The sequence below is a fragment of the Pecten maximus genome, chromosome 10 (assembly GCF_902652985.1).
Source record: "Pecten maximus chromosome 10, xPecMax1.1, whole genome shotgun sequence".
Classification (NCBI taxonomy): Eukaryota; Metazoa; Mollusca; class Bivalvia; order Pectinida; family Pectinidae; genus Pecten; species Pecten maximus.
Genome location: NC_047024.1, coordinates 17,741,537 through 17,769,393, shown reverse-complemented (window position 1 = coordinate 17,769,393; position 27,857 = coordinate 17,741,537). Strand labels below are relative to the sequence as shown.

The 27,857-nt window shown below is 35.4% G+C and overlaps 1 protein-coding gene across 3 annotated transcripts in view; it reads left to right on the top strand.

Moving 5' to 3' along the window:
• LOC117335410 (transgelin-2-like) overlaps positions 1–26,413 on the top strand; it is a 35,290-nt gene extending 8,877 nt beyond the window's left edge. The window contains exons 2-6 of one of the 3 annotated variants that reach the window (XM_033895380.1): positions 8,792–8,900; positions 12,610–12,705; positions 19,022–19,086; positions 21,949–22,171; positions 25,532–26,413. In XM_033895380.1, the coding sequence (XP_033751271.1) occupies positions 8,841–8,900; positions 12,610–12,705; positions 19,022–19,086; positions 21,949–22,171; positions 25,532–25,597 (510 nt within the window). In that variant the 5' untranslated portion in view covers positions 8,792–8,840 and the 3' untranslated portion in view covers positions 25,598–26,413. Of the gene's footprint in view, positions 1–8,012; positions 8,138–8,183; positions 8,269–8,791; positions 8,901–12,609; positions 12,706–19,021; positions 19,087–21,948; positions 22,172–25,531 lie in introns of all 3 variants that reach the window. The other 2 variants (XM_033895379.1, XM_033895378.1) reach the window with 2 other exon arrangements.
• Positions 26,414–27,857: the final 1,444 nt, after the last annotated feature.

The window sequence follows — 27,857 nt, the reverse complement described above, 5'->3', positions numbered from 1 at the left end:
CACATCCTTAGTGTATAGAATGAGTGATAAAGCGCAGTGGTAACAGTAATGTTTACCGATAGGAAACACATGTTAGGGAGGAATATCGACAGGATGCACGCTTCCCAATATCACTCTATAGAAAAAATCTCACTCCTTCCTGTATTAGAATGCAGGATGAAACACATGGATACAGAATTGTAAATAATTTATTTGCATGAGGTGTACATACTTGCATTAAATTTTCAAACAAAAGTACATAACCAATGCAAACATTTAACAAAGGTGATGGGGGAGAGGGCAACATAACCACCATTCAAACCGTAACTCAATGAAACAGAATATACATTAGGTGTTATGGTAAAGTAGGTGTCTGCTTGCCAGCTATATCACGTGACACCAGGATAGCAACAGAAGATATACTTGCATCCTTGCAAACATAGTCGCCAACCTCTCATTCACTTTATTTTTTAACTGAAACGCACAAGTTAAAATTTCCAATTGATTATAAAGAGACTAGTCATGAGTTTAAATAATAATTCCTTTTTTTTTTTAAATAATAAAATATTGATGTGAATGATGTAATCATTAATTAAGGTTTTATTCCACCTTACAAATGGTACGAATACTTTGTATTGATTATTGTCTCTGTTCAGACAATAATAACATGAGTATAGGTTATAAATGCTATAAAACTTATCCATTTCTTTCAAATACGTTAGATAAATGGCGATCTTGTCAAAAAAGAGATCACCATTATACAAAGTTTTTAGTGATGATCTGTATTTTAATAGCGAAGTCCGAAATAACACTAATATACAACGCAGCACTTTAGTTTGGAATTCTTTTGGAATGGAGATTGGTATCTTACTATGAAGCATAAAGCCTTGAGATAACTAGCATGCTTATTTTACCAACAATAGTAAAATCTGGCAAGAGATCTAACAGCAATATGCAACGGAACACTGGGCGAACATTCCTACAGATAAGAAAGAAATCAAAGAAATGTTTGTCTGTTGGTATCTTGGAATCCATTAACTAAATTAGCTGTTGTCAATAATTAGGGTAAAAACATTTTTACAAGATTCACACAAAACAACATACGGTAGAATGTATGTTGGTTCCTTGGTTTACATATTAAAGGGGATAATAAACAGCATGGAGCGATAAACATACAGCATTATACCGATAAAATACCAAAATCAACGGGCTGTTGATAGTATTCGTTAGTCGATAATGTTAGCTGTAGTATTTACCTGATCAATCAGTGATTACCCAAGGACGGACTAGTAATCAAACTCTAATTATGAATATTCAACGATGTTTACGAAAACCTCTATTTTTCATAAGTGTAAATACTTGTTCATTTATATGCAGTTGTCAATAAAGTCGTTATATTGATTTTGAATGCATAATGATACTATATCAATTGAGAATCAATATCACTGAATAAAAAAAAAGATAAAAAACCACAGGTAATCCAGTAAGAAATTCGCTTTCCCTATTTAATCAACCAACTGATGAATTAAAATCAACTGTGGCGAATTTCCGGTCAAAATAAGGTACATGATGAATAATAAAATGTAAAATGTAACATATACAGAGTTATTGCCCTTTTTAACCCTGAAAATAAATGATCGGAGAAAGACTAGCAAAATATTTCTAGAATAAAGATGACACTCTCCCCATATCTACAGAGCTATATCTTATTCATTATCTACCTGATATTAGTTGGCTAGAAATGAATATGGATGGATTTTGATTAATTACTGGATTACTGGTTTTTCTTCGTTAATTTCATATGGAATCATTTCAATTGTATGTGTACGTCTTTGGTACACGATGATGTCTTCTTCTGTTGGGGTCCGATTTTCAGCTTCCAGCAAATGTTTTAAGATAGGTCATATGTTCAATACTTATCTTTCATTTAGTTTCTTGTCCGTGCGAATTTGATCTGAAATAAGTATAATTAAGTATACGTAACTTTTTCATATGGACAAAACAAGCTTCAAAGGGAAGAACCTTGATGAGAAGTTGCGAGTGGTGTTTGGCAATGCCAGCATCATTTTATGGTCAGTAATTGACGGATACAGAAATAACTGTCCCTAGTCTAACTTTTGGAATTCATCCAGGAAATATGTCTTAAATCAACAAGTTCTTCAGTCTGAAATATTAGGCGCCTTTGTGGGAGAGAGATATGAGTTTCCTCTGGCGCTGTAGGATTCATTTTATCTTCCCGTTATCAGAAAACACATGTTACATTATCACATTCGAAAGTGTAATGCTTAGACATTTTTATAGTAAATTAAATTTTATCTATCTTGACATTTTGTCTATTACTGACATTTTATGTAAAAAAAAAATATCGGAAACAAACGAATATTTATAAATACTGCATGAAGAAAATGTATTTTAGGAAGTTTGTAAGGGTTACCGCTTTGGAATATCAATTTCATGTTCATTACGCCAAGGCCGCATGTACTATTATCCTCAGATATGTAACATATCACTGAATATTTGATTTTCTATAAAATGTACCACCGAAACCATAGCTTGAGATATCACAAAGTTAAAATTTCAACACAACAAAAAATTCAAAAAGTACATAGTTGAATAAAAAAGAAAGAAAAAGATACTTATTTCGGGAAAACAATTTTAAAGTCATAAAAGTTTCATTCTCAAATTTTGACTGATACAGTGTTGCCATTTTCATTAAGATTCGGTTGATATCTCAAAGAAAATATTAACTCAAAATGTTTATTTCATTATCATCTAACGGTGATTTCTTCTTATAAATAGTCGAAAAAATTCAAGATATAGCGATACTCGTACATTATTTTGTACCTATACCGTAAAATACTGTTCTATAAATATATGCTAACGGGTTTTAAAACATTGTTTACTTCGGTTGATGATACACGGAAAAAGCCGAATATGGTCACCTGGGTGCGAGTCCGTCCCTCGTTCTTCTTACGAACGGTACTAGGTTAATTTGCTGAAGTATGTCTTTGCTTAAAAGTAATTAGAAGTATGACGTCATCATTTAGGGGGAAATCGTTTTATCACTTTTTTATCATAATTCCTTAATCGTCGACTTACTATTATTACGTTAAATTTAGAATCCACGATAAAACTTAAAAAGCAGCCTTTTATCATTTTGTTTTAATGTTGTTTTAAATCGAGAATTAATATTGTATATCAAAATCAAGATCTTATGTTGTTTTTTCATTCTTGACTTATTAACCCTTTTGCCTTAAAACCATGCATCTCCATGTCCCATTATGAACGTCAATTAAACTCATCGAAATAAGAATAACGTCAAATAGGTTTTTACTTCAAGCTCTCGTGGGGAACTATAAAACACAGTCTGTGATCTGATGAAATTTCTAGACGGATAACAAAAATTAATCCCAAAGATTGTATCGCTTTAAATTGGAAGTAATTCGTTGAAACAGGGTATTGCGTTCTTTCAAATTGAAATACTAATTGATTAATATTTAAGATGTCCTGAAACAGACACTCCTACCCTGGAAACTTCAAAACGATATTATGGAGAAACAGTAAATTCTTCACATTCAACACGAAACGACAAACTACCAGAGGAAACGTCTTGCATAAATATTTAAACATGAGAGTTTCTATAACCCACCTGACATGTTATCAAATGGAATACTCATCCATAGCGAAGTTTTAAGGAGGTAGGATTCAACCTGGTCGATACATAAGGATTTTTTAAAAACTTTTTTTTAACTAGTTCTAGCAATGACGTACATGTTTGGTGTGTAGATAGGTCGAAACCTGTTCTGGTAATGACGTTTGTTTTTCATGTGTAAAGAGGTCGAAATCTGTTCTGGTAATGACTCATTTTTGCAGTGTATATAGGCCAAAACTTGCTCTAGTAATGACGTGTGTGTTTATTGTGTAGGCGTGCCGAAACCTGTTCTAGTAATGACGTATGCGTTTAATGTGTAGATAGGTCGAAACTTGCTCTAGTAATGACGTGTGTGTTTACTGTGTAGGCGTGTCGAAACCTGTTCTAGTCAAGACGTTTATCTTTACTGTGAAGATAGGTCGTAACCTGTTCTAGTTATGACGTATGTGTTCACTCTGTAGATTGGTCGAAACCTGTTCTAGTAATGACGTATGTGTTCACTCTGTAGATTGGTCGAAACCTGTTCTAGTTATGACGTATGTGTTCACTCTGTAGATTGGTCGAAACCTGTTCTAGTTATGACGTATGTGTTCACTCTGTAGATTGGTCGAAACCTGTTCTAGTTATGACGTATGTGTTCACTCTGTAGATTGGTCGAAACCTGTTCTAGTTATGACGTATGTGTTCACTCTGTAGATTGGTCGAAACCTGTTCTAGTTATGACGTATGTGTTCACTCTGTAGATTGGTCGAAACCTGTTCTAGTTATGACGTATGTGTTTGCTGCGTAGATAGGTCCTATAACCTCTTCTAGAAGTGACGTGCGTTTGACTGTATATAGGAAGGCCATAACACAACTGAGTTAAGACTTTCATGTCTGTACGTACTGTTTAGTAAGACAGGGGCCTGTTTGATTAGAGGCGCACGTGCTCAACTCATTGATACAAAGTAAGCGGGGTAGTGTAAACATATGGATAGTGTTAAATAATCATTTCATTTGAAACAAAAGTTGAAAGCAATTTATATTTACTGAATTTCTGTGAGCATTGAAGAAAAGAAAGTGACTCAAAAGCATGGCACGCGTATACAGATAGTATGACATTCATCCGCGCGAATAAAACCGTGCGCACTTTATCCACAACAAACGATACAGTTTATATCCTTATCTGCACGTACACGCTCCTTATCGTGGACGTATCATTTACGCGTGCATAAACTGAGAGATAATTTCTTTGAGCTGCTTGTGTTTCTTGTTGGCAGCTTTACCACCAGGACGAGTATCGCTATTCTATGCAGTCGGTTTCATCCTTCTCGCATACGATGACTGATAATAGCAATGATGCGAAGGCTCTCATTTTATAAGAAATACACTACCATGTTTTATCAAACATTCTATTTTCCTGTGGAGCTTCACAGCACACGACCACACTATATCTACTATGTATATTTATTAGTCATGTGGAGGCTCTCGTGCTTGTTAACATATTTTACATACTACCTTTGTGCCAAAATGAATACATATATACTTATACAGCTTCACTGCTGAGCACGTCATGCTCAGAAGCAAATTTGCGAAAGACCGTCGGGATAGTTTCTCAAGGAGCTAATTGCGATCAGAGGCTTTTACTTACTCGACCTTGAACGTTGGCAACTGTATTTTCTGATATGGCAATGTTAATTTTGATAAAGTCTTGTTTCAGCTATTTCTATATTTCCTGCGATATGAGAATACTTTAAAGTACTTCCTCGAAATGAGGAATGTACAATTACAACTCGTTGAATTTCCTATTGTGCAATAGACCAAATTAAACTGGCATCTGTCATATCTCTATTGAAATTACTGCAAAGCTCAAATCTAATGAGGGATTTACATTGTGTTAACTTCTCGTTTTGGATGTCAAAATCGCCTTCCATGAAAGACTTATTGTGCTGGTCTTTATTAGCAGTTTAAAAACACTACAACAACAACGACAACAACAACAACAACAACAACAACAACAAAAACAAAAAATATAATATAATCTTTGAATTTTATGACGGTAATTAATGCAATATCATCATATCAAATAAATAAAAAAGGATCACATCTGATGTGAGTGACAACATCTAAAATATACGTAAAACAAAAAATACATGCCAGTTATGCTGAACAGGAATTTACTTTCTTTGTTCACATCTCGGTAGTATAAAAATTAAACTTCCGACCAAAATCGATGTATTTTCGCCAACTAAGTGGCACAGCCTACAGATAAAAGCACACAACTACACAAAACTAGACGATTGCATTATTTGAAACTGATAGATACATGATAAGTACGTTTCTCTTAAGCTTTCATAAGGTAGGTCTTAACCTACAAAAGTGTATTATAAGTATTTCATTAAGTATTCACCAATGCTTGGGTTATAACGCTGGTAATGATTTCAGCTAGACAGACTCCCTGTCTCAAGAATGTTAAGATTATAAATAAAATTGAGCTTTATGATTTATATCTCTAGGATATGTCTGATCCTAAGTTTCAAACTACGGGGAGATAACCTAGTATTAGAATCTAGCTGAGAAATTCTTACCAAAAAAAACAACTTAAGGGCTGGTGGTGGCTTGACTAGGTTAATGTTGTTATGGCTGATGTTCCAACTCACAAATCTTTTTAAACAAGACATAAAAATATAATCTTAGATTAAACCTTAAAAACAAAACTATAAACACGTCCATCACGAACAAACTCACAAAATATTGTTGTGTTTATCGGACAACTTCCTTCCTCTAACACCTTCCATCACAACCATCTATCATATGATTCAGATGGGGAACAGACGTTTCTGTGTAAGTATGTATCTATTTTAGAACTCTCTATGTCGATCCCGTCAGCAGAATCTGTATACCTACATGATGACTCACACTCGAGGCTATAACACTAAGAAACAGGGTCGTGGACAATTCAGCTCTGTTTTGTAAACATGTTAACATGTCTGATCTATTTTTAGATATGCACGTACATGCTTTTACTGTTTTTATTTTCTCGTTGAGTCACGTAAATATATGTTAGAGTACACTTCAGATGAAACATATGCACAATGTATGTTTCTAGAACATTAGTTTCTGACTATATCTGGTTAAATGTTTCATCATTTCTAAACCATAACCCTTGAGGAATTCACCTTGATAAATGTTTAATATAATGCAGTCTTATTTATATAGGGTGCAAACTGGAGTTGATATCCCCATCGTATTTATTTAGATAGATGCTGCATGATTAAGACCAAACAAATCACAACCGATTCAGATATAACATGTAGGATTGTAAATGCATTTGCCATAAATCCGTTAACAATCCCTTATTGTTTTCCAATGCTGCACGACAAAACAGGCTTCAGACTCTGAACATCTTACCTGGCTGCCATAAATGTATGATTGCAATACACTACAGTACTTCAAGTACTAATACGATTTTGTTATTACTTATCCTTAAACCTTAGTATTATATATTCATGTTATTTATGAAGATACTATTTGTAATGCGTCTGACTTATTTTTATCCTCGAATTATCAATTATTTCTTTCTGTAATTAATTAGTTTAAACCTTCAGTATTTTCTAACTATTGGCTTTTAAAGTCAGTAACTGTTCTATACGAAAACATAGCTGCATGAACAAAGCATGTGTTGTAATAAATTTATAAAGAACATTTTAAGATCGGTGAAATGTAGAAATGACAATATATCTCATGAAATAAAAATTAAAATATGCATTTCTTACATGGAAATTCATTTAAATATATAGTAGAATGTAGGGTCTAGACGATAATGACAATTAAACACAAGTATGATCTATTGTAACAATATAGTTTGTACTGTAGGGAACAACCAACCAATTGAAAAAATATATTTTTGAAACAACCCCTGTGTATAGAAAGTTGAGCCAAGGATAAAATGTCTGGCAGGCACTGATTGGCCAGTATGTTATGAAGGGAGAAAATAGATATGTAGCCTGATAGGTAACTATCAATAAGAAATGTTGATATAAATTTCGTAAGTCCGATTGATTTTTTCTCCAAAAGTTCAGGTAATAATAATAAACAGCTAAACATTTAAGATTTTTGAGAATTTTTACTGCGAAATTCACCTATTTTCAAAATGGCTACCCTGGGGAAAATTTGAGCTGAAGGACCCAACTTTTTTTTTTGATTATGTGTTATATCAGAACCTAAACTTTTGTTATAAACCATAATTGTCATATTGAATTTAAGAATTTGAATGAAATACTCTAAAACGTTAACACTAAAGTCTATGGGAAAACAATTGGTTGGTTGGTCCATGTAGTAGTCAATACGACGCATTACTTAAACATATATTATCTTTTACATACAACCAACATATTTACAGGCCTTGGACGTTCTGTCAAATTTTCGGTTTTCTGCATCAGCAACTGATTACTTCAATCCTTCAACATGAGTACAAGAGCGTCAAAGTCTGGAGCCGCTTGGGGCATTGAAAAGAAAATGGAGGAAGTAAGCTTAATCGTTATCATTGTGGTGTTTTATTTTCTTTACACAGGATAAGAACAAAGTGAATCGTCAAGATGAGCACACGAGCCAAAAAATCCGGTGTAGCGTATGACATCGAACGGAAGATGGAGGAAGTAAGAGAAGACTTGTATTTATGAAGCGCTTGAAAACACAAATTTAGTGTTCTTCTCTTCAAAAGTAAAAGGATCAAAACGAGAATTCTCTATCATATGAAATAAGTACTTTGGTTTAATCGTTTGTATCATGTGGAGCAAACGCTACTTTTCTAGAAGAACACTAAAACTGTGTCACGACATCGGTTATAACATAATGAATGCTTTTTGATATTTGATGGAGGCTTTCTAGGATCTGGTCAAAAATGGTGTTAAAAGAGGTAATATAATGCTGCAGTATATGACAGGTTTATTCTTTATTAAAATGGGTATCAATTTTGTAACACGAATTTGAAAAATGTAAATTTCTATCTTGGGGAAATCGTCATATTCAATATCACTAAGCGTTCACTATCAGTATAACCCGATTCTTTTGTAGTGACTGCTCGACCTCGATCTCGGATGACTGCCACCCTCTAGAGATGCACGTGTTTTGTCTCCCTTAATCACTCATGCGTAACGTGTCACGTGTCTTTGTTCACAGTACCCTACCCCTACTGTTTCATCTTCCACTCATCGTCATCAGCGTCAAGATGTCTTTAAGATCAAATAAGGCGGGCTTTGGTTATGAAGTTCAAAGAAAAATGGAGGCTGTAAGGAAAACAAGTACAATGAAGTTGTTTCTAAGACATGCATTTAACAAATAAAACCACTAGAGTAAATTATAGTAGACTAGCATGAAAATATAACCATTTTATATGTAGTGCTATATGCCAGATATAAGATACCATGTAGTGTTATATGACCGATATTAAATATAATATAGTGTTATATGGCCGATATAAGTAATCATGTAGTGTTATATGACCGATACCATGTAGTGTTATATGACCGATATTAGATACCATGTAGTGTTATATGACCGATATTATATATACAAATGTAATATAGTGTTATATGGCCGATATAAGTAATCATGTAGTGTTATATGACTGATATTATATATAATATAGTGTTATATGGCCGATATAAGTAATCATGTAGTGTTATATGACCGATATTATATATACAAATGTAATATAGTGTTACATGACCGATACCATGTAGTGTTATATGACCGATATTATATATAATATGGTGATATATGGCCGATATAAGTAATTATGTAGTGTTATATGACCGATATTATATATACAAATGTAATATAGGGTTATATAGCCGATATTATATACCATGTAGTGTTAGATGACCGATATAAGATACCATGTAGTGTTATAATTTTGTTATTTTATAAAATATATATTAAGCTTACTTAGCTTGATCTAGTATGTGTCATACGCTCAATGTGACTACAATAAATAATAGATAAATAAACATCATATCTACATATACACATATATATATATCGGTTAAAACATTTATAAAGCCAAATGCTGAATTTTTCGGTATCTTGGTATTTTGCATCGTGAACGTTTTCGGATATGTAAAGAGTTGAGTCATCCATGTTGCTAGCATGGATGACACGACAGGTCGTTTAGGTCGGACTATAAGTAGAAGAAGAGATGGTATCGCAAGACTTTATCTTACGAGAGTTGTAATAAATAAGTAGAGTGATATGCATGATAGATAGATAGATAGATAGATACTAGAATCAGCACTCTGGCGTATCTGTTACTGTAGAATATACCAGACGCTATTATTAGATCCGTTTATAATATAAACATTCTAGTTATCCTAAACTGTATATCATTGTTGTAGTCTTTGATTTAACCGTAGTTTCAACTGATATGACACAAAGTAAGCATTCTTCTTTTCTCAATTTTTTTTTTTTTTTTTTTTTTGATATAGATCATTTTTTCTACCGGTATTATTCACTAAATCAATAGACATCTTTTGCCAGCCATTTCTGTTCCTATCATTTTCCATTTTCTTGTTCATGCTGCATGCGCATCTGCGGGATGTCATGCAGAAAGCGATCGCTTTTACCTCGAATATTACCATGACCTTTTGCGTGCGAGCATCTATTGTGATAAAAAATATTCAGTTGTTATTATGATCTATTCGAAATATATGCCTCTATGCCATTTATGATACACATTTCTAGATGCTCTTTTTCTTGCATTTTATGAGACGCATTTCAAAAGCCATGCTAGCGCGTTCACCTTTCACCTTTCACCTTTCGCCTTCTACGTATGCACCACTCTGTTCACTGTCCATGTATCACAACGTCACTCACCTCTGCATTGTCCAATCACAACGAACTTGTCTAAAACCATCAGTAACTAATTTCGACTAATTTTGATTAGATGTGATTATATAATTTTCCCATAGTTAATTGAAACTTCAATTCAAAAACTACTAATCATAAACGTGTATTAGATTATCCCACTTGATTATGTTTGTGGTAGAAACAGATGATGAGGCGCATCTGCATGAAAGTGTGAAATGTGTCTTTCAAGAAGTGCTTGAGTTTTGAAATTTGATACAGGTGAGAGAGAGAGAGAGAGAGAGAGAGAGAGAGAGAGAGAGAGAGAGAGAGATTTAGTTCAGTATATATTTTCCTTTGACATCTTCATGTGTTAAAGAAAACATCTGTCCTCAGTGAAAGTTGACAACAGAGACATATTCTTGTCGTGTATACCATACGTAGTTCCTCATAATCACCCGTGTGTCCTGTAATCATATATAACAGTCTAGCATTACTAATATATCACTTTTCCTTTATTTACATAAAAATATATCATAGTTTGGTATAATCGGGGTATTTAGTACACTGCAAATAATTTATTTTCAGACATGTTTAAAATCACTTTCTGATAGATATATAACGAAGCCAATAGAATTCTGCCAATTGAAGTGAAACTTAACTTGAAATGAACATCTGATAGGATATCATCGTTATATATAATGTCATTTCAATGAGCCATTACTTTGTATGATTTTCAAAGTGTTTACATGATGAGAAAATAATTATTTGCAGTTAGTGATTTTGATATAAAAATACCCAAGTTAGTTTTACTATTCGTGTTCAGATTGCTGTAATGTTTGACTATGTAAACATGGTTTGGATTATTTTCATTTATATCATAACTCTCTAACTAGAATTCTAAATGTGAGTTTCAACTTGATTTGTAGTGTAACATAATTAAGTTCATATCAAGATTTCATTATAATATCATTTTTTACATCTTCATGTTTTTATGACTTTCATTACCTAGTGAATTATGAATACTATATATTATAAATGTTATATACATTATATGATATAAATGTTATGTATGTTGTATATGTTATATATGCATCATTCATCGTTTTGATTTTTATCATTTCATACATATTAAGGTACTATTAAAGTAGAATTATTAGAATTGTTGTAATATTCAATGCAAGGCATTCATATGTTGTACTTAATAGTCTATTGGGTTCATTTTCCTAGCAGAAGAAAAAAATATTTATTTTATCTATTCATTTTTTTTTTTTTTTTTTTTGAAATAACGATAATCAACCGCGTTTTAAAACTAAACAACTAGCGCAAAAAACATCAGTTAATGTACATACAATTTCGCGTCGGTGCGGTATTCTCTTACAAACAAATATCTTACGAAAATGAGCCCAACAGGCTTTCATACTAAATCGTATGTCCTGAATGTGTAATTATACCAATTTACTTTATTTTACAAATGCGAAACATTTTATTGGATTTTTGTGATCATTATGGTTTGTACAAGTACGTGAAGAAAAAATCACCATTCATCATCATTTGTTTTTGAATACACAATTAAATACAAGAATGTCATATAATATAGACCGGTGGGTATTAATTATAGAACGACGGTACAATTGAATCAAGGATCAGATGAGCATCTATTGATTTCTATGATTTGGAATGATATGGTAATATATATTATATACACATATGAGATTTTTATATAATTGATCTTGTAGTAATAACGATAGTACAAACAAGTAAAATGTCGAATGTTCGAGACAATCTGCCCCTTTATCAAGACATTATGCACATTGACGAATTGCCCCGAATTGGTCTCGATAAAGGGACGGATTGTCTCGATTTGGTTATAATAAAGGGACGGATTGCCTCGAAAACTCGACAATTTACTTGTCTGTACTGTCGTTATTACTATACGGCCTATATCCTATTTCTTGAAAACGCATCCAGAAATTTCTGTTTGTTAGGATACAATACCAATATTGGACCTACCGTCGTTATTACTTAATAGATCTGATAATATATATATATATATATTTATAATTCCTTTGCTATTTCTGGATGAATATATACAGCACTTACATTGTACTTCTGTGTTGAGAAGAACAGGATGTATGTGTAATTTTCTTGTACAGAACTATGACAGAGAAGAGGCGCAAGGAACCCCGAGACAAATTATCACCTGGATCATTGAGGTTATGGCGAGCGATGATGGAAAGTTTGAAAAACCTGTAAGTATTCAGACGTCGTATTTATGCGGGATAGGAATTTCCTGCATAGATTTTTCTATTTTCTCACTAATCTTTTTCGATATACACTGTATGTCTATGTTCTGGCCTAGCACAATGTGCCTTTAAGTATTGAACTTGGACATGGAATAATTCATGTACAGTACTTGTATTCATGCTTATGTTAGTGTATATGTCAATACTCTTCGTCCTGAATAACTACAATTATCGACTGGCCGTTCAGCACTACAAAAGTCATTTCTCATAAATGATATACTGGTATTTGTAATATAGAAACTGAAATCAATGTTTTGCGATTTTTTTCCTTAATATTTTATGTCAAATTGAACTTTAATATTTAGACGTCATTCGAAGCAATTGTGAATTATCATCATTGTTCATCCTTGACTTCGTCTTGTATTGCAGTTGTTGTTGTTGTTTTTTGGGGGGTTTTTTTCAAAGAAAATTGAAATGTAGTATTAAATTTATTTTTAAAATAATATCTATAATAAATGGTCTGTATTTATTGAATTAAGTCGCAGAGGCCACTTATCGATTGCGTAGGCAAGAGTTTGTTCATCCATACAAATGTGTCGTCAGTTGTATGAAATTTGTTGCATTGCTTATGTGTTGAAATTTGCTAGCTTTACAATATATCAAAAATAAGCTTTGGATCAATGATAAATATCGTCAATAGCAGAAAAAAATATCCCCAAGAAACTTATCTCCGCAAAAGCATTCAAAAACGACCCTATGTTTGATAATTTGCTGCAAGGCTTTTGTTTAATTAATATAGGGTACAATTCCTTATACCGTATAGCGGGAAATTTTAGCGGGGCTTTAATTTGGCGATTTGGCGGGTCCGTATAAAGATAGCCAAAATTTAACCCGTCAAATTTTAACACCGCCAAATAAAAAGACGCGAGAATTTCAATGTACCCAATAGTTTCCGTTCCGGCCGCCATTTACCTTTGATAACTCAAGAGAGTAACGACTGGTAGTAACGTTGGATGTTGCCTGGCAATTGTCGGCCAAAATGCCGATAGGTACATGCGAATAGCTAGTGAACAACTACTCACGATATATGTATAGCAGCACAAGTATTTTTTTTATTTCAAAATATTTTATTCAATAAATCATTTGAATTAATTTAAATACAATATTACATAATAGAGATAAATATACAAATTGGATTGGACAACAGGCTTAGCCTATACAGGTACTTTCCATACTTCCGTTAACATAAATATTATTAATAATTTTAATGGTATAGTTGTAAATATAATTATGTTGAGAAAAAGTAAAATGGAATGCTTATTATCAATTTATGGAAAGGAAAGATCATAACTGAGAGGAGAATTTTGCTTTATAATAGATAATAAGTTATTGAAGAGAATGTCTAACAGAGAAGAGAAATGATTATCAACAAATAAAAAAAAATAAAATAAAATATATAAATAAGTAGAAAAATGAAAAATAGATATAACAGTAGTTAATGGAGATGATGAGTAAACAAAAAGAAAAAAGAAGAGAAAACCATCACCTATCTTCATACATACATACATACATACTTACTTTACATACATACATACATACATACATACATACATACATAGATTCATACTTACATACTTACATACATACATACATGCATGCATGCATGCATACCAATGTCATCGATATCCCTATACTCGTTCACACACACATACATTTAAATTTATACATATATTTATACATTCACATACATACTGCCACATATAATTATATTGTGTTATATAACACGGTGTGTTTATATACTATAAATTACTTATAAGTTGTAAATCTTTTTGTTTTTTTTTAAATATGAACTTGTATGGAATAAAATAATTTCATTAATTTCATTTGACTTCTCAAGAGAGCCACTTAATAAAATATTCACATTTACCAAACCAATAATATTAAATACTGTGTATATATGTAACCTAAATTCATTATATAAAGGACATTCTAGAAAAAAATGTTCAACATTTTCTAATGGTGCACCACATTCACAGGAACAAGCATCAGTCAAGTGATCAATAAATTTATCATGTTGTAAGTCACTTGCATTATTTCTTAATTGGCATAGTAATATATTAAGATTCCTAGGGTTACAGTTAATAAAAATTTCAGAAATTATTGTTGGAAATAATGTTTTTATTTTTGATTTAAAACTTGAAATAGAGACAGAGTTTCTTAATGAGTTATCAATATTGTTCCATTGTCTCATCGTAGAAGGGAAAAAACTGTTAGTATAGTTGTTAGTCCTAGTTTGTGGTATATTAAATATTCTTTCATTTCTAAATGTATAGTTGTTATTTGTGTTAAAGAAAGGATTGATGATATTGTGAAGATATTTTGGTACATGGTCATTTATAATTTTATACATTAGTATGAGTTTGTGATGATTTCTTCTTGTCTGTAGTCTGTAGCAGCACAAGTATGATATATATCGCATCATAATTAATTTTTGTGAAAACAAAGCCATCTACCCATACCATTCAATGAACTGATGTGAATACTACTTGTAGACTAATTGTTTAACTCACCTGTACGTATACACATCATACAATAGATGACCATGGCGATATCTTACGGTTGATTAAATTCTCTTTGTCTGTTGCCTGTACACATACTCATATAAACACTAATTTGACAAATCTACATGTATGTGTTCGTCTGAATTTTTTTGGTAATAAATTCCTGTTTCGAGGCAGAGGATCGATAATACACAACACACTTAATCAACATGGATTGGATGTATGGACATAACATAATTATCTATATATATCGGTAGGTAATATATATGCTCAACGCCAAATTAAACCCCTAGATTTAAGGAAATCGCTAAATTTTAACCCGCCAAAATTTAACTTTCAGTTTTCATGACCAAATCGCCAAATTTTATGACCGCTAAAATTTCCCGCTATACGGTATTACACTCTCCAAACTTTAATTTCATATCGAGCTGTATAGAAAGTGCATGTTGGCTTTAAAATATTCATAAGAGAAAATTCCGAAATGAATTTCCATTAAGAAGCTAATGTTATATTCGTTTTGCTTATCTGTATGACAATTTCTCCACAGGCGCTTTTTTATTATGGGGCAACTTGAGCGCCAGTAGTGCCGATATACAGGTATACTTGATTTGATCCGACCGTCACCAGAGTGCATTTTCGAACACCATTATTATCCAGTATCTTATCTCCATTTTATACCCTGAAATCTCAGTCCAGTCCAAATACCTAACGTAGATGCTTGCAGGACCAAATGATACGCCGTTGATGATCTAATGAATGAAGTCTCTATCGTTCTTGACAAAAATTTTTATACTCAAACGTAAGCGTTTTTATAACATTCGGTTCCCTTTCCACTACGGTATAAGAATAGATGCTTATTTGAATGTCATGACGTTCAGTGTTGTATTTCGTCTTTATTCAAGGTTAAGTAATGTTCCAAAACACAACGGCGTACCATTACATTCCATTTTCCTTCCAGAAACAGCATCCAAATCCTTACGTTGACAGTAGGAGAGAAACCTACTTTTCCTCTGCCTAACATGTGAATGACGAATTATTGTAAATTATTTAGTAATTAAAAAAAATCACGTTTGCCTCATTCTTCAAAAATTTCACGTTAAAATAAGAAAAAAGCTTTAACTTTGAGATATGTAAAAGGTAATTTACGAAACCTAATATCGAATATGTGTGTGTGTGTGTGTGTATATATATATCACTGGCCTCACCTACCCAATTGATCATCATACCATTCACATACGTTTGAACTTTTCGTTTTGAGTGAATTGTGAATTTTTTTTCAGTGAACCCCTATTACCCGATGTGATCCAGATTATGCATATGATAATTCTACACTCTTACAAGAATTGGAAGTAAAATGCCTGTTACAATTCTTTGTGATATATTTACTTGATAAAATGTACCAACGCAGTTTATCTTCTTGAAAGTATTTATCAGAATCTGAGGAAAATCAAAATGCATTTCATTGTACGTGTTATTAGCTCACCTGGACCGAGGGTCCGGTGAGCTTATGTCATGGCGCAGCGTCCGTCGTCTGTCCGTCCGTCGTCCGTCCGTCCTCCGTCAACATTTGCTTCAAATCGCTACTAGTCAAAAAGTTCTTATTGGTTTTTGACCAAATTTGGCCAGAAACATCCTTGGCAGAAGGGGAACAGATTTTGCATAAATGGTGACTCTGACTTCCGAGGGGCCAAAGGGGCGGGGCCCAATAGGGGAAATAGAGGTAATTCCTTTAAATCGCTACTAGTCATAAAGTTATGAATGGATTTGAACCCAATTTGGTCTGAAACATCCTTAGGGGAAGGGGAACAGATTTTGCATAAATGGTGACTCTGACCCCCGAGGGGCAAAAGGGGCTGGGCCCAATGAGGAAATAGAGGTAATTCCTTTAAATCGCTACTAGTCATAAAGTTATGAATGGATTTGAACCCAATTTGGTCAGAAATATCCTTGGGGGAAGGGGAACAGATTTTGCATAAATGGTGACTCTGACCCCCGAGGGGCCAAAGGGGCGGGGCCCAATACAGGAAATAGAGGTAATTCCTTTGAATCGCTACTAGTCATATAGTTATGAATGGATTTGAACCCAATTTGGTCAGAAACATCCTTGGGGGGAGGGGAACAGATTTTGCATAAATGGTGACTCTGACCCCCGAGGGGCCAAAGGGGCGGGGCCCAATATGGGAAATAGAGGTAATTCCTTTAAATCGCTGCTAGTTATTAAGTTATGAATGGATTTGAACCCAATTTCGTCAGAAACATCCTTGGAGGAAGGGGAACAGATTTTGCATAAATGGTGACTCTGACCCCAAAGGGGCCAAAAGGGTGGGGCCCAGTAGGGGAAATAGATGTAATTCCTTTAAATCGCCACTAGTCATATAGTTATGAATGGATTTGAACCCAATTTGGTCAGAAACATCCTTGGGGGAAGGGGAACAGATTTTGCATAAATGGTGACTCTGACCCCCGAGGAGCCCAATATGGGAAATAGAGGTAATTCCTTTAAATCACTACTAGTTATTAAGTTATGAATGGATTTGAACCCAATTTGGTCAGAAACATCCTTGGGGGAAGGGGAACAGATTTTGCATAAATGGTGACTCTGACCCCCGAGGGGCCCAATATGGGAAACAGAGGTAATTCCTTTAAATCACTACTAGTTATTAAGTTATGAATGGATTTGAACCCAATTTGGTCAGAAACATCCTTGGGGGAAGGGGAACAGATTTTGCATCAATGGTGACTCTGACCCCCGAGGGGCCCAATATGGGAAACAGAGGTAATTCCTTTAAATCACTACTAGTTATTAAGTTATGAATGGATTTGAACCCAATTTGGTCAGAAACATCCTTGGGGGAAGGGGAACAGATTTTGCATAAATGGTGACTCTGACCTCCAAAGGGGCCAAAGGGGCAGGGCCCAATATGGGAAATAGAGGTAATTCCTTTAAATCGCTACTAGTTATTAAGTTATGAATGGATTTGAACCCAATTTGGTCAGAAACATCCTTGGGGGAAGGGGAACAGATTTTGCATAAATGGTGACTCTGACCTCCAAAGGGCCAAAGGGGCGGGGCCCAATATGGGAAATAGAGGTAATTCCTTTAAATCGCTACTAGTTATTAAGTTATGAATGGATTTGAACCCTATTTGGTCAGAAACATCCTTGGAGGAAGGGGGACAGATTTTGCATAAATGGTGACTCTGACCCCAAAGGGGCCAAAGGGATGGGGCACAATAGGGGAAAAAAGAGGTAATTCCTTTAAATTGCTACTAGTAATAAAGTGATGAATGCATGTTCTAAAATTAATTCTTGAGGACTTTCAGACCTTAGATTGTCTGGACTTCATTAATCTTTAAAGCATTTCGGATTCCCACACTATAACCATATATAGCATTGTTCGAGATTTACAAATAAAACAAATTGAATATGAACATTATTTTTACATTTGGTCTAATTCAACCAGGTGAGCGATACAGGCCCCATGGGCCTCTTGTTTTTTATTACCGTCAATATCATATTCATTAAATTTCCTTTTATGCTTAACCAGAAATTCCCTGAAGGCCCATTCTACATGACAAAAATACGAAACTATCAAACCAGGCACATTCCTTCCTCCTTGGGCTCATCTTGTCTTCCTCAAATTTGTTTACAATGTGTAACCTCCTCCCCGTATAAATCCGTGTACATACCATCCGGAGTTATTAACAGCTTGGAGAATCCCATCCCTCCTAACCTGATATCCTTTGATCTTTTTATTTTAGACAGAGGAACTATTAGACTGGAAAAGCTTGTGTACCTATTTAAGAGATGGTGTTGTACTATGCAAGTAAGTCTGCCATCATCTATAAGTATATAGTGCCGAGTCTTTAGTCATGTCTTCTTCAACATTGCAATCCCAACTAACGCTTCTCCATTCTTAATCACTCATACAAATGCTGGGTATAAGGTATAGCTGTGTTTTTAAGCGAGTCATTCCATACCCGCATTACTTATCGTGGATGTCATGTGTTACGTGTATATTACGCCTATCTGATCTCGTTATCCAAGTGATAATTCTACTGGGCTGAAATGTCCGCTTTTTTTCATCTAAAATATCGCCGCTTATTTCTCGTCGTTAAGATAATGCTTATTTGCTTATGCACTCCATCAAATCATATTGCATAGTGGAGTGGAAGATATAAACACTAAAACTTACACTGCTTACCATTATGTGTATGCGCAAGATCATAATCTTGGTTATTGTGCAGGTGCATTTTTTTCAAAAGTCTAGCTTATCTTTAGAGTCGTTTTCTTAATGACTAACATCGCTGTTCACCAAGAACACGAAATCACCACACACTTCCACACGAGTTTTATTACACTTCAGTACAATCATTGGACAAGTAAAACGAGCCATAACTCGTGTTTAAAACCACACAGGAGCAGAATCAAGAAGTTAACTGATAAGTATAGAAAGTTGGTACGACATGCTAAATGATTTTTATCCCATTACTATGTCAATATTATTTGAAATCTTTCCTCCTTTCCCCACTGATCTTTTTTTCCTGTGTGTCTCCTTGGCACCACTTCTCAAATGACCCTGGATGATGCGAGGAAGTTAAGTCCCTAAAAACAGACAAAACAAACAAAACGTCTGTTCTAGAAATGATATGACATGAAATATAAGCTTTGTAGCAGTTTGTAACACTTTCAAAGCCTCCAATTGGCTATCCTTTGCCCTCTTACACTTCATATTGGCTATCCTCTGACCTCCTACACTTCTTATTTGCTATCCGTTGCCCTCCTACACTTTTTATTGGCTATCCGCTGACCTCTTACTTCTCTTATTGGCTATCCTCTGACCTCCTAAACTTTTCATTGGCTATCCTCTGACCTCCTAAACTTTTTATTGGCTATCCTCTGACCTCTTACTTCTCTTATTGGCTATCCTCTAACCTCCTAAACTTTTATTGGCTATCCTCTGACCTCCTAAACTTTTTATTGGCTATCCTCTGACCTCCTAAACTTTTTATTGGCTATCCTCTGACCTCCTAAACTTTTTATTGGCTATCCTCATATCATCGCGTGCTCTTTGTGGTGTTGTCTGTCAATCAAAATCATCAACATGATTTCTGGATTTGGAAGGGGTCGACATTGGCGATACTCGGTGAGATGAATGTCGTCAAGGAAATATATGATAATCTGGTGCTCGAGTTGTATGGAATGGAAACAATTTAAATCGATCAAACAAAAGACAGACAAATATTTTCTAGTCATTCCACTTATATTTCATGTAAATTTTTATTCGAAACAAAACAATACAAAAACCCATTTTTTAAACACTGATAATTAGATTTTATGCAAACAAGAGGTACACCGCCGCACGTGAAAACAATGTAATGACAATTAGCATTCAGATGCAGTTTTCGGAATATTTGTTGAAACGCATGTCTTGTGATGTCGTGAATGAAGAAATCATAGGATGAACCTTTAACACACACATCATAACCTTTAATAGCATACTTACCTTGCCCAGGAAAGGAGCGATGTAATGAATCCGGAACAGACAGCGGTTAATCTAATATTCAGCTGTGACGTTCGATCTCGTGATGTCATCTTTGAAAGTTCTATTTATAAAGCACACAAATGCAATGCTTGTAACACTAATATTCATTTTGTGAAAATTATGATTTAATACATACCAAGTTTCTAAGAGATCGGTCAATAATGCAGAAGGATATCTGCGGACAAACAGACGGCGCCATATACCAGAATACTTCCGTCAAATTTAACGGACGTATTGAAATGACTTCGCAATTCGATACGCCTTTGCAATAAGTATAAAGCACTTTGGCTAAAGGAGAAATGATTAATGCTTGATGTGAAATGATTAATGCTTGATGTGAAATGATTCATGCGAAAGGCTTTATCTACCACAAAAGCTTTAAATATTAGCTTAAAAGCAAACAATGGACCATTTGTTTACCACTTACCATATTAGTTTGATTCTTCAGCATTTTAAAAAGCAAGGGGGTAAATTGTAGAAATGTCTGAAAACCAAATGAATGCTTAATTGGTACACAACTTTGAGGAAGATCATTGCTTTTATCTGAAATGTTGACGTCCTCGTAAGCTTCTTAGCTTCTTTAGGCACATGTTGGAAATGATGTCACATATTTTTGATATTTCTATACTCTTAATAATGGCAACATATTAAACGGATATGGAGTTATAACTATCGCGAGTCATCATATGTCGTTAGCATTGTCTGTTTGTTAAATGTTGCTTGCGCAGTGTAAAATAAATCAGGAGTTTGCTTGACATGCTATTTGCATTATGTATTTGAGCTTCAATCGTCCTATGATAAAGTAATGGATTTTCCTTATAATTATAGAAGAGCCTTATATACTAGATGTCTGCATTTACAACTTACCTTCTGTCAAACTGTTTTCGACCCATGCTTATTTTCATGTCTCGAAACTAACTATAACTGGTGTTCAAACACTCCTTTCAAAGTTGAGAAATATGGAAAAAAATTCCATACTTGGTAAAGTCACTGATCATTGTGAAACACAGATAAAACAGATTACATTATATATATATTTTATATATATCATAATTCATATATATCATATTTTAATAGTATTAAGGATACGTTATCAAACTTGACGGCTTTATTCTAATGTTGAAAAGTTTATGCTGGTTTTAGATTCCTCAACATTTTATTGTTAAAAGACAACAAGAGCAAAGTAACGTTCAGTAAGAAAGTCTCCAACAGTTTCGCCGCCATGACAAACATCGAAAACTTCAACAAAGGATGCGAAGCATACGGTCTGGCCAGGGAGTTCTCCTTCCAGAGTGGAGACTTATGGGAAGTCCGTAAAGGCCCATTCTACAACGTCATAAACTGCTTACACAGCTTAGGATTCGTGGTAAGTTAAGACTCACAGTCAGTTAAGATACATAGTAAGTAAGGAGTCAAGGGAAGTTACACTAAGGTAGGAGGCACAGGAAGTTAGGATTTACACTAAGGTAGGAGACACGGGAAGTTAGGATTTACACTAAGGTAGGAGACATGGGAAGTTAGAATTTACACTAAGGTAGGAGGCACGGGAAGTTAGGATTTACACTAAGGTAGGAGGCACGGGAAGTTAGGATTTACACTAAGGTAGGAGGCACGGGAAGTTAGGATTTACACTAAGGTAAGAGGCACGGGAAGTTAGAATTTACACTAAGGTAGGAGGCACGGGAAGTTAGGATTTACACTAAGGTAGGAGGCACGGGAAGTTAGGATTTACACTAAGGTAAGAGGCACGGGAAGTTAGAATTTACACTAAGGTAGGAGGCACGGGAAGTTAGGATTTACACTAAGGTAGGAGGCACGGGAAGTTAGGATTTACACTAAGGTAGGAGGCACGGGAAGTTAGGATTTACACTAAGGTAAGAGGCACGGGAAGTTAGAATTTACACTAAGGTAGGAGGCACGGGAAGTTAGGATTTACACTAAGGTAGGAGGCACGGGAAGTTAGGATTTACACTAAGGTAGGAGGCACGGGAAGTTAGGATTTACACTAAGGTAAGAGGCACGGGAAGTTAGGATTTACACTAAGGTAAGAGGCACGGGAAGTTAGGATTTACACTAAGGTAGGAGGCACGGGAAGTTAGGATTTACACTAAGGTAGGATGCACGGGAAGTTAGGATTTACACTAAGGTAGGATGCACGGGAAGTTAGGATTTACACTAAGGTAGGAGGCACGGGAAGTTAGGATTTACACTAAGGTAGGATGCACGGGAAGTTAGGATTTACACTAAGGTAGGAGGCACAGGAAGTTAGGATTTACACTAAGGTAGGAGACACGGGAAGTTAGGATTTACACTAAGGTAGGAGGCACGGGAAGTTAGGATTTACACTAAGGTAGGAGGCACGGGAAGTTAGGATTTACAGTAAGGTAGGAGGCACGGGAAGTTAGGATTTACACTAAGGTAGGAGGCACGGGAAGTTAGGATTTACACTAAGGTAGGAGGCACGGGAAGTTAGGATTTACACTAAGGTAGGAGACACGGGAAGTTAGGATTTACACTAAGGTAGGAGGCACGGGAAGTTAGAATTTACACTAAGGTAAGAGGCACGGGAAGTTAGGATTTACACTAAGGTAGGAGGCACGGGAAGTTAGGATTTACACTAAGGTAGGAGGCACGGGAAGTTAGGATTTACACTAAGGTAGGAGGCACGGGAAGTTAGGATTTACACTAAGGTAGGAGGCACGGGAAGTTAGGATTTACACTAAGGTAAGAGGCACGGGAAGTTAGGATTTACACTAAGGTAGGAGGCACGGGAAGTTAGGATTTACACTAAGGTAAGAGGCACGGGAAGTTAGGATTTACACTAAGGTAAGAGGCACGGGAAGTTAGGATTTACACTAAGGTAGGATGCACGGGAAGTTAGGATTTACACTAAGGTAGGAGGCACGGGAAGTTAGGATTTACACTAAGGTAGGAGGCACGGGAAGTTAGGATTTACACTAAGGTAGGAGACACGGGAAGTTAGGATTTACACTAAGGTAGGAGGCACGGGAAGTTAGGATTTACACTAAGGTAGGAGGCACGGGAAGTTAGGATTTACACTAAGGTAGGAGGCACGGGAAGTTAGGATTTACACTAAGGTAGGAGGCACGGGAAGTTAGGATTTACACTAAGGTAGGAGGCACGGGAAGTTAGGATTTACACTAAGGTAGGAGGCACGGGAAGTTAGGATTTACACTAAGGTAGGAGGACACGGGAAGTTAGGATTTACACTAAGGTAGGAGGCACGGGAAGTTAGGAATTTACACTAAGGTAGAGGCACGGGAAGTTAGGATTTACACTAAGGTAGGAGGCACGGGAAGTTAGGATTTACACTAAGGTAGGAGAGCACGGGAAGTTAGGAATTTACACTTAAGGTAAGGAGGCACGGGAAGTTAGGATTTACACTAAGGTAGGAGGCACGGGAAGTTAGGATTTACACGTAAGGTAGGAGGCACGGGAAGTTAGGATTTACAGCTAAGGTAGGAGGCACGGGAAGTTAGGATTACACTAAGGTAGGTAGGCACGGGAAGTTAGGATTTACACTAAGGTAGGAGGCACGGGAAGTTAGGATTTACACGTAAGGTAGGAGACACGGGAAGTTAGGATTTACACTAAGGTAGGAGCCACGGGAAGTTAGGATTTACACTAGGGTAGGAGGCACGGGAAGTTTAGGATTACCACTAAGGTAGGAGGCACGGGAAGTTAGGATTTTACACTAAGGTAGAGGCACGGGAAGTTAGGATTTACACTAAGGTAGGATGCCCGGGAAGTTAGGATTTACACTAAGGTAGGATGCACGGGAAGTTAGGATTACACTAAGGTAGGAGGCACGGGACAGTTAGGATTTACACTAAGGTAGGAGACACGGCAAGTTAGGATTTACACTAAGGTAGGAGGCACGGGAAGGTTAGGATTTACACTAAGGTTAGGAAGGCCACAGGAAGTTAGGATTGACACTAAGGATAGGGGAAGGCACGGAGTCGGATTTACACTAAGGTAGGAGGCCCGGGAAGTTAGGAGGATTTACAGTAAGGTCGATAGGAGGCCCGGGAAGTTAGGATTTACACTAAGGTAGGAGGCAACGGGAAGTTAGGATTTACAGTAAGGATAGGCGCCACCGGACGTTTAGGATTTACGTAAGGTAGGAGACACGGGAAGTTAGGCTTCTACACTAAGGTAGGAGGCACGGGAAGTTAGGATTTACACTAAGGTAGGAGGCACGGGAAGTTAGGATTTACAGTACGGTAGGAGGCACGGGAAGTTAGGATTTACAGTAAGGTAGGAGGCACGGGAAGTTAGGATTTACAGTAAGGTAGGAGGCACGGGAAGTTAGGATTTACACTAAGGTAGGAGGCACGGGAAGTTAGGATTTACACTAAGGTAGGAGGCACGGGAAGTTAGGATTTTCAGTAAGGTAGGAGGCACGGGAAGTCAGGATTTACAGTAAGGTAGGTTCACGGAAAGTTAGGATTCGTGGTAAGTTAGGACTCACAGTAAGTTAGGAGTCACGGGAAAACAATATACTTTTATTTCTCTCTCTCTCTCCCTTCCGAATCGTATGATTACGTAGAAATCATGTAGAATCTACCGTTCGTGTTCATGAAAAATTTCATATGACACTCAATAAAATTTTTAAAGACTTCGACATTTTGCGCTTTTCAACAAAAATATAATTTTTTCATAATACTGTTTTACATTCCTCACCTTTCTTGTTTTTATATTCCAGGCCAATTCCAAAGCCTTTATTCCAGCATACGCAGGGGAAGTCACCAAGTATATGGACAGGGATTAAATGGAAGGATCGGCATCATGACGTCACCAATTACTGCCATACCTTTAGAAAATCTTTAATTTCACTCATACAAGTTTAAAAAACAAAACAAATCAAAACGTACCAGTTCTGACTTTTGATATAAACAAGACCATTTTGTGAAAACTACATCGGGTAACTATGAGAAACGATCAGAGATGGCACATCTAGGTTAACGTCATGGAACAATGTCCATCTAATGCTATGTTTACTTCTGTTTATTTGTTTATTTTCTGTTTACTTGGCTTTTTGTCTGTGTCGATGTAGGGCAGAAGGATATAAACGTTTGTTGTTGTAAATTATTGTCGGGGAAACAAGTCTCTTCGATTGGAAACAAAGCACTGTTAAAACGTTATAGTAATTGGTCTTAATCCAGGAACATTTGCGCGAGGGTCAGCTTGGAATTGTGAAAGAATGCCAGAGAATAGGATCGTGTGTTCTATACAAACTGGTCTTGATAGATGGAACATTTTCCTGGAAGGGAAACTCGTTTCTACAGGATCTCAGTCGGTTTGACTTTTGGGATTATTCATATTTATTCGGACAACTATCGACATTAACAGATTAGAATCCCGATGCAGAGTAAAAGATCTTTTGATCTGGAACATAAGTGAAATTAATGTTAAGGATATTTCGTAACTCGTAATTCCAATGACTTCTTCACCAGAATATCGTTCTAGAGGATATTAGCTCGGTACAATTATCAAATACATCATAATAGAATATACAAAAGAAATCGTCTATATCATTATTTATACAATGAAATTTGCTTATGAAAATAAATATATCATTACTGTTCGTCAGCGTTTTTATTTTATTTTTAAGAACATGGTGGCATTATTGTTAAGTAAATAATACTTTTGTGTCTTGGTGGTCCTTAATATGGTAAAAATTGACCAGTGAAAAATCTAATTCTCTGCACAGATCAGGCAGTTTTAGGTTTTGTCACTTTTACGGTGCATTGACCAATTAAATTTTGTGTTCTATATTAAGGAGAATTGACCAATGGGAGAAGGTGTAACATTACAAAGATTTCATTCGTATCTAATGTACATATATAAATATACAAACAAGATCACAGCTTCCGATTTAACATTGGCTACAGACAGAGGCCTAGGCCTAATGCGTCGCGAGTATGATGACCAAACTACAATAAAATTATGTATATTTGAAAGGTGACATTATTAAAAGTCCTTACATAATTCTTTATGCTAACGAGTATTTTAGATTTCGGATTTATTTATCGCTCAGACACACATGTGTTACAAGAGGTCAAACATAAAGAGCAAATTTTATACATCAGTAGATTGTGGTTTTACCTTGCAAGGGGACGCAATCCAAACTTTTATAAAGTTCTGTAAGGTAACGTTAATGATCATTGTCATACAAACGAGTTGATGCCACTCTGTAATGCATTAGGAAAAGTGTTGCCTTACATAATTTAGGCTATATATATTAGGGACATAAAAAAATTAACTAAATCCACATACACTCGCGTTCAAAATATATATCCGTACTTATTACATGAACCATATACTACCTTTACTACCATCAGAGACCTATATACTATATAGGTATCTGTCTCTGCTACCATATACCCTATATAACCATATACTACCTTTACTACCATATACCCTATACAACCATATACTACCTAAAATCGAGATATGTACATGCAGTGTATACAACATACCAGTGATGTTACTTATATATTTTATTGGAATGTGTTGTTGAAGCCTGATGCATATCAAAGAACTCAGAAACAACCTTTTGCTTTCACAAAAAACTAACTTCAGCGATTAAAGTTTAAAGATGATCACAACCACAGACCAGCAATTTAATTGTTTTGACAAGTTTCAAAAAATACAAGCATAAATAACTTGACATCAATTAAGGAAAACCTACGATTTGCAAATGAAGTTTTAAAAAGAAACGGTAATTGAAAACCTAGTAGCAAAATTCAATATGGCCACCTGCTAGTGTTTTTGTGTTCAGTTTAAACGGTTTTTCGTATAATTGATTCCTTGGCCTACGTCGACTTCACTCATGTGATGTTTGGTTTATTTTGTTTAATGTCCTATGAACAACCATGCAGGGTCATTTAAGGACGTGCCTGGTTTTGGAGGAAAGCCGGAGTACCCAGAGAAAAACCACCGGCCTACTGTCAGTACCTGGCAACAGCCCCACGTAGTTTTCGAACTAGCAACCCAGAGGCGGAGGAAGCCTGAGTACTCATGTGAGG